Consider the following 12,465-nt stretch of genomic DNA (forward strand, 5'->3'; position numbering starts at 1 on the left):
GGCCTTTAAAACTCAAACCAACTGAAGAGCATGTAATATGGACACTGACGTGCTCCTGTCTGGACAGAGCATCAGAACTGCTTCCAGAAGGATGAAGCTGCATCTCCAACGATTCAGTACTGTTGCTGATCAACTTACAACCCTCCTCCAAGACATCATACAACTGCATTTCAGTTGACTTAAATATTGCAGTTTTTACATCCATTGTTGAATAAAATGTGTCGGCGTGAATGTTCCTCATATTTTCTTGTCGACCCAATTCAAAAAAAAGGAATAACCAGATTCTTAAGGGTTTATGAAGGATGCAGCAAAGACAGAAAAAAAACTGAGACAGGTGTAAATGTGCGTTTTTGCCAAGTTTATTGCATGTTGGCGTAAAGTTTGTCCATCTGGGGCTGAAAGAGAAGCTTGAGCTCGGCTCGCTTGGCTTTGAGGGTGGGAGTTAACAGGCCGTTCTCGATGGTGAACTGCTCCGGGTGGAGGTGCACATCCTTCACCTACATCAGACAAGAGCGCATTGTTCAAGAGAAAGATTCCAATCGTTACGCCGGTGGACCGAGATTTAAAACCGCCAACCACATGGGCTTCTTTGAAAAATCAGACAGGGGGGCGTGCAGAGGAGGAAATAAGGATTTAGGGTTCAGGTGGACAGGAAATGAATCGCATGTCTGAAATCTGCATGGTCTTAACATTACTTGAGGACAGTTCTTTGAATAAAAACGGCACATTTCAGCTACCAAATGGGCCACAGAGGCTGCTTGCAGAAAGGCCACACTGAAATGAAACGTTAACCGAGATCTGGGTCCCAGAGAGAAATGTCTTTAGAACTGGTGTATTTTTTTATGATCAATCAGGTTCTGTACAGACGCCAACAAATGCAAGTTACTCGTAAAATCGGCGACTTGCATGCATCAACTTTGAGTCAAAAGGAGATTTTACCTGCTCGAAGGACTTGAGTCCTGCTTCTCTTCCCAGTTTGATCAGATCTGAAATGATGGCTTTCTTAACTTCCTGTAAACACAATGAAAACTATGATTCACAGTTTAACATTTCCAACAATTGAGTGCCATTTGTCCTCCCATAAAACCACTACATATTGGAAACTGCACTATATCGTATAATGGATGACGAGGTAGGGTTTTCATAAGGTCAGTGAACTTTCCTTTACGTCTTCTGTTTTGTTGATATTCTACTGAAATAAAAAATAAAACCACTGATTTGTCAGTCATTTAAACTACAAAATGAAAAGCCTCCAAGTTGCTACCAAGTTTTTTCAGAAAAACATACAACGGAACTTTTCGAATATTTGGCTGATTGGCTCTTGCGGTTTTTGCCGCACTCGGACCAAGTCGACATCGTTTACCCAGAGACACTGGACTAAGAGGATCACAACATGGACGTGGTAAGATCTGCTTCCACCTAACTGAAGATTCAAGGCTTCCGGACGTTTGTGAAATACATTAAGCATGCTGCTGGGATGTAAAAAGGTAATCTTCAGGGTAAATAATTTGGGGACAATTTTTGAATACGTCAAGTGCTCTGCAACCTCGATGACCAAAAGAGATGTTCTTGCCACTTTCTGCCAAATAAAACTGGTCTGGAGCAACAAACGAAGACAAGCTAATGTCAAGTTATAGAGTCCTGAGATACACATAAGACGTTACAGCTGACAATAGACAATATACCTGATAATCTGACTGACAATTTAGAATTGTTGACAGTTAAAGACTGCTACAAAAGGTAAAAATAAGTAAAAATATATTTTAAGTAAAGTTGGCCATTTAGCATTCCTTTTTTCTTTTAATCCTTTCAGCCAATTCAGTCAAATTGAGCCCATTTGGAACAATCCCTCAAACACATTAGAGACACAAAAAGAAGCATTACTGTGTTTTTGCAGAGTTCTTCGATGGATCCATGACAGCCCAGATTCTTAGCCAAGCCTGGCAGGACGTCGGGGTCGGGAACGACGATGGCAACCAGACTGGACTGCAGACGCGGCGGAAAATGTTTCGATGATCAGAGGACGAGGCTATACAACATGCAGACACACTCCTGGAAACGTGCGGTGGATTTACCTGCAAACTGTCCCCGTGCACAAAAACTTGGGCCACGGGTTCGCTGCGAATGTAAACGTTCTCAATCTTCTCCGGCGCGATGTACTCGCCCTGAGCCAGCTTGAAAATGTTCTTCTTGCGGTCAATAATTCTCAGCACACCACTCTGTGGCAAACAGGTGCAGCATGGGAAATGAGGTCAGACCATTATATCACTTGATGTATGGTTCCACTTACTCATTTTGTGGAAACTTGACCAACTCATTTACATGTTGCTAGAAAATATATTTGTAATAAATGCTTCTGCTTCTTACCGGAAGCCATTTTCCAATATCTCCAGTGTGTAGCCAACCGTCGTCATCCAAGGCCTCAGCGGTCTTCTCTGGGTCTTTTAAGTATCCCTTGAAGACATTTTTCCCTTTGATACAAACCTGGAGAGAAGCAAATTTCAACAACAGAATGAGTTACAGGTGCCCAAGTCTTCATTAACACCACTGAAAAGCTAATGCAGAGCACTTAAAACAGCGATGGCTGAGGCATTTATTCTAAATATTCAATGCACCACCTAGTGGTGCAAACTTGTATTGCATTACTTAACAGGCTAATTTCAACGATTTTGACATACGTCATCAGGACTCAAAACTACAAACAGTGTACCTTTAAATAGCTTTCAGTGAAGTACAGGCAGATTCTGATTTACAGTTTCTAAATTGTGCCCTTTATCAGTATTATAATTAATTAACTCCCTTGAGTTCATTAATGATATTAATCATGTTCTTTATATCTCCAAACTGCACCGACCCCACCTACCTCGCCTTCACCGTTTGAAGCAAAGTAGTTCATTTCCTCCACGTCCACCAGCTTCACATAATTACAAGGTAGAGGCACCCCGACATGACCTGCAGCCACGGAGTCAAGGTGGAAAAGTCAAATACAAATACCAGACACACCTTCCACATATTTCAAGTAACCACCTCGACGACGTACCTGAGGTGGCGTCCCCCGACATGGTGAAGGTGCAGCCGGCTGTGCACTCGGTCTGACCGTACGCTTCAAAGATCTAAAAGCATTGAAAGTCAAAATATGACACCGATCACTGACGTTCCTCTGTTCTGCTTCAACTTGCATGTAAAAACTGCCTTTTTTTTTTTATTGTTGCAAACACTTGAAAGATTTGGTTTAAGTTCCATGACTAATGCAAACACCGTTTCATTGATTTAACTCGAGTACGCCAGCCGAGCAGCTGCATTTGTGGAAATACATGATACAGTAGTAAACCAACTTTATTGCTGCGGAAGTGAAAGCTGCTGGATTTGATCAGCGAGACTAAAGTAAGTAGTTCGCTGGCATCAGTATTTATCTGTACAATTGAAATCTAAACTTCATTTGTATAGCACTTTAAAAACAACGACAGCTGAAACTAAACTGCCATGCATAGTAAACACAAAACAAAGTGCAAACAATAAAAGAATAAAATATAAAAACAATAAAATGGCAATAATAAAATCAGGAGCAGAGTCTCAGGCTGGGTTAAAAGCCAAGGAACAAAAATGACATGATGGCAATACCTGCAGATTTTTAAAGGCTGGATGTTTTTTCGTCTTCATGTCAGCAAAGTAAAGTCCAAAGAGTTTCTGAATTGGTAGATTTCCCATTTACCACCTGCATTTTGAACAATTCCCCCCCTAAACCGCCATCTGACTACAGAGAGAGAAACTCTCTCGACAAGATGGAAAAAGTTGTAAACACACAAAACCATAGTAATTATTCACCTGGCAACCCAGAGCCGCTCTGAGGAAGTTGAGAACCGGGGGGGAGATGGGTGCTGCTCCGGTCACCATGACCCGCACGCGACCCCCAAGAGACTCCTAGAGTTCAGATTGATAATCTTAGTGAATTCATTCAATCATTCTTCGCCTCATCGGGTGTTGCGCAGACCAAAGCGCTACCTGGACTTTGTGGAAAATGAGCTTGTCCCAGATGCTGTTTTTGCGGATGATTCCCTCCTTCACTTCAGCGTATTTCCTCTCCACAGCAAAGTTCAGCAGCCATTTCTTGAACGGCGTCTCGGCTCCACTCTGAACCTGGACACACGGAAGTCATGAACTGTACAGAATTTACACAGTTTAATGATGAAAAAGCTGCTAGTTGTATCACTTACTTTGTCATAGACACGGTTGAGAAGTCGCGGCACTACTGGGAAGATGGTGGGCTTCAGAGTTTTCATGTCGTCGGGCAGTAGCCTGATGTCTCCCTGGAAGAATCCCACCTTCGCTCCAGAAACGTAGACCACCGTCTACAAGGCGCACACAAAAACTCGGGAAAAACACTCAAGGACAACCTGGTAAAATGTATGAAAAAAATGACCCGAATTTGGATCTCACCTGTACAACCCTCTCAAACATGTGTGCTAAAGGCAGGAATGAAATGCTGACATCCTGTGTGGAGGGAACGATCGATGTCTGCGGGGCACAGAGGTGCTGTTACCAATCAAGATCACTAAAGTTCTCACTTTTAAAACAGAAATGAGCCAAAAATAAATAAAAATAAATAAATAATCCAGACGAACCTCAAAGCTTTTGAGCACACCTGCAGCATCGGACACCACATTCTCATGGGTCAACATTGCTCCTTTGGGGTTTCCTAACGAAAACAAATATTCAACCTTTAGGACTAAAAACGGTATATTTCTGGGATGTATAAAAAGGAAAAATCGCAACTTATTTAACAGCAGGGGGGCAATAAAAATTAGATTTTTTTTTTTTATCTAAATGCATAATCATTTTCCTAAAACAATTTTTTTCTGAAAATTACATCGTATTTCTAATGATCGTGTTGTATGCGGTCAAAGGTGGTGATAGCTATCCTGCACATACTATGTTAACGATCTTTAAGATTAAATTTGGGTGAAACGAAACTCATTCATCCAGTAGTAAAACATCATGTAATCACCTGTTGTGCCACTGGTGAAACAGACAATGCTGAGGTCCTCTGGCTTTGGTGGCTGTTGAAAACATGAAATTAGTCGTCTCAAAACAAATGCAGCTTAAAAACTGAAAATCTTTAATGGATTCTCAAAGAAAAACTTACAATTGGCTGTTGATGGTTAGTTTTCCCCAGTGCCTGAACAAAAGAGAAGAACATGTTCTTACAATGAATTATAAATTTGTCACAAAGGTAACAAAAGTTGGGGCGTTATATGCAGACATTCATACAAATGCTATGATTACCATGTCTGCGTGGATACAGACTAATCTGTACTAAAAGAACAGATCAAGATTAAAGTTCTGACTCAATGTTCCAAGTTCTATAAAATGGAAATAACCTGGTTGCCAAGGAGATACCAGAAAGTCTGCTTTAAAAAAACAAACACACATTCCACCTTGGAGACAGCTTTCAAAAAGTTGCGTTTCCAGTGGCTCAGAGGACCATCGCTGTATAAACGGACCCCCGAAGCAGAAGTTTATTGTTTTCACTAAATTTGCCTGAAATTTCTATTTAAATGAGGAAGTAAGTGTAAAACCATCATAGAAAAGACTCCAGGGAATTTGAGGGTTCTGTAAAGAAACAATTACTTCATCGCTTCATAACCTCTCACCTCCATGTCCTGCATGGACACGACGTCCACGCCGCACTTCGTCCCGCGCTCGACCAAATCTGGGTCGAAGGAGTCCATGACCACGATGGTTTTGAGAACTGTTGTCTGGCCATTCTCACGATTCTGCAGCAGAGTTTCAGCTTTGCTTTGATTGTCACAGAGCACCGTGGAGATCTCAGCTGAAAGAGCAAGAGGAGATTAGATGGTGAGGTTTGAGAGAAGCATAGCGGCAGGAGTGGAAGGGAAGTTTAACAAGAGACGCGAGAGTGGCTTTTATAGTTGGTCACCCATCCATTAGAATGGACATGTACAAAAACCAATAGCATCTACTAGTGGCCCAACATGTAAACAGGGCAAGAGTGGAAAAATGAGATTCATACAACAAAAACAGCGCAGAATAAGAACAATTGTTGATCTTCAGCTCATCTGTCCAGAAAAGCTCAGATACTAGAAAGCAAAGTGAAGGAGTTGCCGTAATAAGCGAGTGAGAAGAGATTAATGCAAGCCCGGCACAGATCCCTGTTGGCACCAGGGAGCTACTGGACTTCTGAGCTCTGTAATTAGCAGCTTTAAAGTGCAAGAGAAGCTCCAATTACCTTGGTCGATAATGAAGACGAGAGCCTCAGGACCCAGGGTGTCGTACAGGGGAACTGCTACCATGGAGTAGGTGTAACATGCCAGCTCACCAATAATCCACTGCGAACAGCCCGTCAAACAGTGGGACAGCAACGTTACAGCATGCTGGTCGAGCTCGACACGCTTTACCAAGAACAGTGATATTTCACCAGGTTACCTCGGGTCGATTCTGGGCAAAAATGCCAATAAAGGTGTTGGAGTTTGGCTGCAGACCCTTGTGAAGGAAGCCTGACCCCAGGTGCTCCGCTCTGTCGGACACCTTCAAAGGCAAGAAGCAGCGTAAAGGTCACACTCGCCATGTATTTCCTCATGTTTATAGTCGCTGCACGCCGTTTTACCTGCTTGTATTTTAGCCACTGGTATGGCTTCCCTTGTTTTCTGTAGCCCAAGCATGGTCCATTACCTGCAGATAAGAACCGAGTCAGAAATTCAACCGTAACATTGATGTGTTGTATCAGGTGGAGGCTAACCCACAGTGAATGATACAGAAAGAGGAATATATTAGGAATTCTTTGCTAGAGCTGTGAAAATACAAGGAAAGCGGTCTTTACACACCGTCATTCACACAGGTCAAGAACAATGGCTGCTACCGTGAAGTGCTCAACTTTCTTTGGGAGCAAGTTGGTTTCTACCTCTTTTCCCAAAGATGCCTGATGGGATGAGATTGAACACTGGATTTGACAGTTCAGTTTTTCAGAGTGGCTAAACATGAAGTTTGTGTTTCCATATTTTGGACAGTTCCTGTTATTCTACCTGTTTTTCCCAATCACTATGAGCAGCATATCTAGCGTCCCCATTTTTTGATTATTACCGAACATGCCAGTTTGATTCAGGGTCTTTCTAAGCAGAGATTATTTGTTGTGTGTGCATGGGTTAATTCCTGGTAGTCTAGATGTTAATTTGTGTCTTTAATGGGACATCAGTATGAATGCGATTGGGTGGCTTTAGGTTTGCCCTCTGGTGAAATGTCAAGGTTGCATCTCAATGAGAGTTGAATCGGGTCAACTGGTTTTGGAAGACGTCTCACCCATTAACCAAATGGCAATCGGTTTATGCCGCTTACTTAAAAACGTCTTCCAGGATATAAGAGCAAGTCCACTTGATCCGTCTCAGCTTGCATTGAGATGCTTCCTGCTTGGATAAATGACAATATGCACAGACATATTTCTGTACCAGTCAAATGAGATTTGCCCCGACAACCTTCAGAGGGTCCTTTAAATAGCTACATACAGGCAGATCAGTTAAAATGTTTGGTGATATAAGGGTGCTTTCAAATATGTGAATATTTTTCAGGCTGTTGTACAGACTTCTTAAAAATGGCCGTGATGTGCAACGTCTTTCTGGTCCTCATCAGCACAAGTTCGGCTGCAGATTGGCTGCTGTGATCAGTTCTTTGGATGCGCAAAAAGCAAAGCATAATTGATCCTACATGTAAATCAAAGCATGTGCAGTTGTCTCTGTGTTGGCTTTTGAAGAAAACTGTCACATCCTGGCAAAGTTCTGCAGATGGTAATGAGCAGACTTGGACTTCATTTTTGGGCAACACATCAAAAACACAACAGTCAAAAATGACTCCCGGGTTCCTGGTCGCCTCACTGAGCTTCAGTGCCAGCAGCTTAACTTTCAGCCAACTCTCCGATCTTCACAAACAATACTTTAGTTTTCTCTGCCCTACAGGATTTGATATGTAAAATACAATTAAACAATCTGCCCTGGGTCATCGAGGGACACTGTAACATACAGGCGTGTGTCATCTGCATAGTTGCGGAAGTGGATGAACGACATTTCCAAGTGACAGCATATGATGGTTAAAAAAAAAAAAGGTATGTGACCTAAAAAAAAAAAAAAAAAAACCCACCACAGTTCATTTTACAGCTTTTAGAAGAAAGCTCATAGTCACCTAGAAGACGTCAGTCAGTGAAATAATTGTTTAATCAGTAAATGTCAGAGGCTGATGAGAATATTATTTGATTATAGGAACAACATGATCGACTTTATTGAATGCTGTACTCAAGTCAAGAATGACTAAAACCGATGGTTTCTTCACATCCATATTTGATCTGAGGTTATTACCAACCTCAACTAGCGATGTCTCTATTCTCAAAACCGATCTGAAGTTTGAGAAAACTGTTCAAAGTTACCTGAAACTTTCAGACCCTTCTGGAAAACCTCATAGAGGGTGGTGGCGTCGCTGTGGCAGTACGCTATCAGGTTGTTGTTCCCCTCCAGTAAAGCAGTTTTTCTCGCTCCATCCTGAGGATGTCAGATTGAACTGTTGATGAACAGCAGTGTTGGACTCTCATGCAACAGTTGTTGAGAGAAGCCTAGTGTTTTCACCTTGATACCCAGAGATTGGCAGTTGAGGTCAGCGGGGCTCCGCAGAGGACTGGGCCGAATGCTGAGCAGATACAAGGTGGCAGCGGCCAGGGCCAGCAGGGAGAAGACGACCGGGGTCGGCAGAGGGGAGAACAGCAAGTGGATGAGGCCGTCCATGGTGGCTTGAAAGAGAAAATTCCCATTTAGACGTTTGATCTTAATCAAACCTGCTGCCGAGCTGAAAGCATCCACGTTGAAAATGACCACAGTTATGTAATTCTTAACTCCTGGATGCTGCTCTCAGGACTTCTTTGATAACCGAGTTCAAAGTCTTGACTTGAATTGTGCAACAGCTGTTCCTAATCTAGATGGAGACCAACCCCTGGCAGCTCGGTACAACATTCACAGTTCATAGTATGGAGTGAAAAGCAGCTGAGCATAATATTTACAACCAGTGACAGCGAGCTAAAGAAACAGATGCAAAATGAAGCCATGTCTGATTGGGAAGGAATTTCGCCATTGAAAAATCTTAAAATGATGGTGGCCTCGAACAAAAAAAGTCAAACTGTATTTTCCAAGGAAAAGTCACAGGTGTTCAGCAGTTGGAAGGGATTTCATCCATTCAACATGATCTAGATCTGCACGGTCACTAATGTCCAACTTCATACATCACTGAAAGCGACTCTGCCTTTCGAGAGGATTTCCAAACTGGATTCAATCGTTGGCTTAAGACGTTGGTGTAAACATAACAGAAGAGGCAGTAGGACTGATCTGTAGGAGTTTCTAGAGAAAATGTATGTTCATCTTCAGCGTCACTGTAAATTTTCATCAGTGCACACACAGAGAAGTTTAAAGTCACCAATTATCCCAAAATGTATGTTTAATATAAGAAAGAAACTTCCTTTCATTCCATGCAGAAACAATAATATTACATCTCATCTCCTTTAACCTGCATGACCTTTACTTTGGATTTGTTCATGAGTTAAGTTACAGTGATGGAGGAAGCTTTACTTTTATAACTGATTTACAGTACGGCACATTTTTCCGGACAAAAGCTATTTAACCGACAAAACAACTGTCAGTCATCGCACTCAAATGTGTTAAACTAACCGGCGACGTGAGGTGAGGTTTTCCTACCTGCTGCTGGTCCTGTCAGGTGTGAGCACAACAGATCCTCTTCCTCTGCTCTGGACAAGCGACGCAAAGATAAGAACAAGTCATAAAAGAAGGCCGGCAGCTTGAAAACCTTTAAACTTTGATCACCTTCACTGATAGAAGAGAACGTGCGCGCATTAGTCACAAAACATCCACTGCTGCATGTCAAAGTCTATAATCTGCTGTTTAAAAAAAATTAAGTTTTTTTCATCCCCAGCAGCTCTACCAACTAACACAAGATTGTAATCCAGATACACAAACAAACACGTGGAGGGAATATTAGAGGAAGGCCAAGATGAGGCACTGGGTGAAAAGTCAATGTTCTTGTTACATTTAAAGTCCCAAGATGTCAAAGGTGGAAATGCAATGATTCTCATTCTTATAGACGCACTTTAAAACCTGCAGGAAGCACTTTTCTCCAGGTGTGATGAAATCATGAGCACAATCGTTTTTTTGTAAACTTCCACTCAGATCCTGTTTGAAGTCAGATAAGGTGAACGATTGCACAACTTTCACTATGCCTATTAACAAGCTGACTTGGTTTGCACCGGAGATAAACATTTATCTAAAAAATAAAGTCTGACTGACACCTATGTCGAACACATCCTGACACACCAATCCTCTCCTGTATTCAGTTGGCAAACCGAGAAAGTCTTTACTTTTCTTGTGTGAATGAGTTCACCTTACTGGACGGTGAAATGAAGCAGGCACAGATTCATTAGGAGGAGCTTTGAAAGGTTACCTGGTGGGATTAGCAGGGCTAGTTTGAGACCAGGCTGTGCAGGTTTTACCCGCCGGGGAATCAAGCAGCTGAAGCCAGCAACAGCACTAATGTACAAGCTGCCCACCCGAGGTCATTAGCACCTCAAAGTGCACACAGGTGTGATCAGTGGGCACGGCTCGGCACGGCACGGCTCGGCACAGCTTGGCGTGCTTCAGCCGCCCTCTGCAGCTTCCTGCAGCCCTGCACCAGAGGACAACACTCAGGAGAGCAGCCAGAGGCTTTAACTGGGTGGTTTTTTTTTGTTTTTTTAAAAAAGATTCTCATTAAATGACTGCAAGTCACTCATATAGATTACATATACAGTCAATATTTCTAAAAAAAAATCACTGAAAGCAAATTGTTGTGGCACAGAACTATCTCTGAGCATGTGAATAATGAAGAAAACCAGTTTCATTCTACCATAAAAGAACATTACACATACTGATTGTTTGATTATATATTTTTATTGTTTTACATATTATTAATGTAAACTCTTTTATTTATTCACTGTCCAACGGCTGCTCTCTCTCTCTCTCTCTCTCTGTCTCTCACTCTCTCTCTCTCTCTCTCTCTCTCTCTCTCTGAAAACGTGCCCCTCCCACCCGCTCTGCTTGATTTTATTCATGATTTTTTTGAGATTTATTCGGAAACGATTAGCCGAATTGTTAACAAAAGTCACCTTTACTAAGAGCCGTTCAATCCCAAAGTCTAATCAATTGGGTTTTGGAAAACTCAAATTATATACATACAGAAATACATGGAAACCAATAAAAAACCCCAATAAAAACATAAACTTATCCCCAACGTCCGTTGGTGAAGATTATAAATAAATAAAAGCATAACAAACTTTGGAGTGAAGGTAATCATAGTACTATAACCCATCCTATTACTTGGATGTGGAGATGCGGCCACATGACGGCGCTCCAGGGAGCTGATGGGGGTCAAAGGTCACGCTCAGGAACACAGTTACGATCAAAGTGAGCTTTCGATCCAGAGTCCGCCTCTCGAACCTCTAGGCCACCACTGCAAAAAAAACAAAAAACAAACCTAACCAACATACATATTCTCATGAAAACACAGATTTCTCCCTGCATTTCTTCTTCTACAGACTGGATTTGGTGTTATTAAGAACCGTGTTGAGATGTTTTGTTCTCGATTCGGATGAGAAAAGTCAAATAAGAGTAAATTGATTGAGAAATTATCCAGTTTTTCCTTCATTCTGTCCTCTCTCTGAGGATATATGAAAAAGAAAACTTATGTTAAACTGCATGCAACTAATTTTTTGTCTTTATTTACTCAGATTAGAACTATTAAAGTTTGTGTTTGATGATGTTGTGAATGAAGAATATAAAGGCCAAAGTGACCGTGTTAAACTGAGGATGCGGTTCTTTTTCTAAGAGAGGTGGTCAGCTTCATCAATCTATTATCTCAGAAAGCTTTTGATGTTTTAAAGTATTTTTAAAGATGTATACTGATTGAAATGAAACATTTCTGCCTTTAAAAATCTCTAAATTATGTACAACCCTCTCTGTATAATAAACCTGTGTGATCCAGGACTTACTGAAGCACTGGACAAACGTTTAAATAGTGAAATGGTTCAAGGACATTATAATGACCTTTGAGCTTTACGAGATGTGGCGATAACGGTAACTGTAGTTTACTCAATCTGTGGTTGTTAAAGTCTAATCATGAGCCAAATCTGATATCAAATTAGTGGAGTCTGATTAGTTGTTCCTAAAAGCAGAACACAAGTTGATGTACATGTGATCCTATCATCTTATGTTAATGTTAATATAACTTCTGTTTTAGCTCTATTTATTGTATTATATTCCGCACCTATGCACAGTTATTTACGTGTTTGTTCATTTGGGGAATACTTTTATGCTTGTCGTACTCCGCTTAATCGTATGTGTGTGTGTGTGTGTGCGTGTGTGTGTGTGTGTG

The 12,465-nt window shown here is 41.5% G+C and overlaps 1 protein-coding gene across 2 annotated transcripts; it reads right to left on the reverse strand.

Annotated features, from left to right (window-relative positions):
• Window positions 1-335: 335 nt before the first annotated feature.
• On the reverse strand, window positions 336-9,786 carry acsl5 (acyl-CoA synthetase long chain family member 5). Of its 2 annotated transcripts, none has more exons than XM_080460065.1 (21): window positions 9,741-9,786; window positions 8,625-8,785; window positions 8,429-8,540; window positions 6,626-6,690; window positions 6,445-6,546; window positions 6,248-6,347; window positions 5,652-5,830; window positions 5,144-5,176; window positions 5,006-5,057; window positions 4,623-4,696; window positions 4,438-4,515; window positions 4,215-4,349; window positions 4,003-4,137; window positions 3,826-3,921; window positions 3,041-3,113; window positions 2,864-2,952; window positions 2,368-2,484; window positions 2,076-2,219; window positions 1,885-1,986; window positions 940-1,011; window positions 336-497 (listed from the first exon to the last, which is right to left on the reverse strand). In XM_080460065.1, exons 2-21 carry the CDS (start codon window positions 8,778-8,780, stop codon window positions 360-362), a joined length of 2,052 nt encoding a protein of 683 aa, XP_080316191.1. In that variant the 5' UTR covers window positions 8,781-8,785; window positions 9,741-9,786; the 3' UTR covers window positions 336-359. The 2 variants fall into 2 exon arrangements, with proteins under 2 accessions (XP_080316191.1, XP_080316192.1); XM_080460066.1 differs by having other exon boundaries at window positions 339-497; window positions 9,714-9,757.
• Between the last annotated feature and the right edge of the window lie 2,679 nt (window positions 9,787-12,465).

Source organism: Lipophrys pholis (assembly GCF_963383615.2).
Source record: "Lipophrys pholis genome assembly, chromosome: 1".
Taxonomy (NCBI): domain Eukaryota; kingdom Metazoa; phylum Chordata; class Actinopteri; order Blenniiformes; family Blenniidae; genus Lipophrys; species Lipophrys pholis.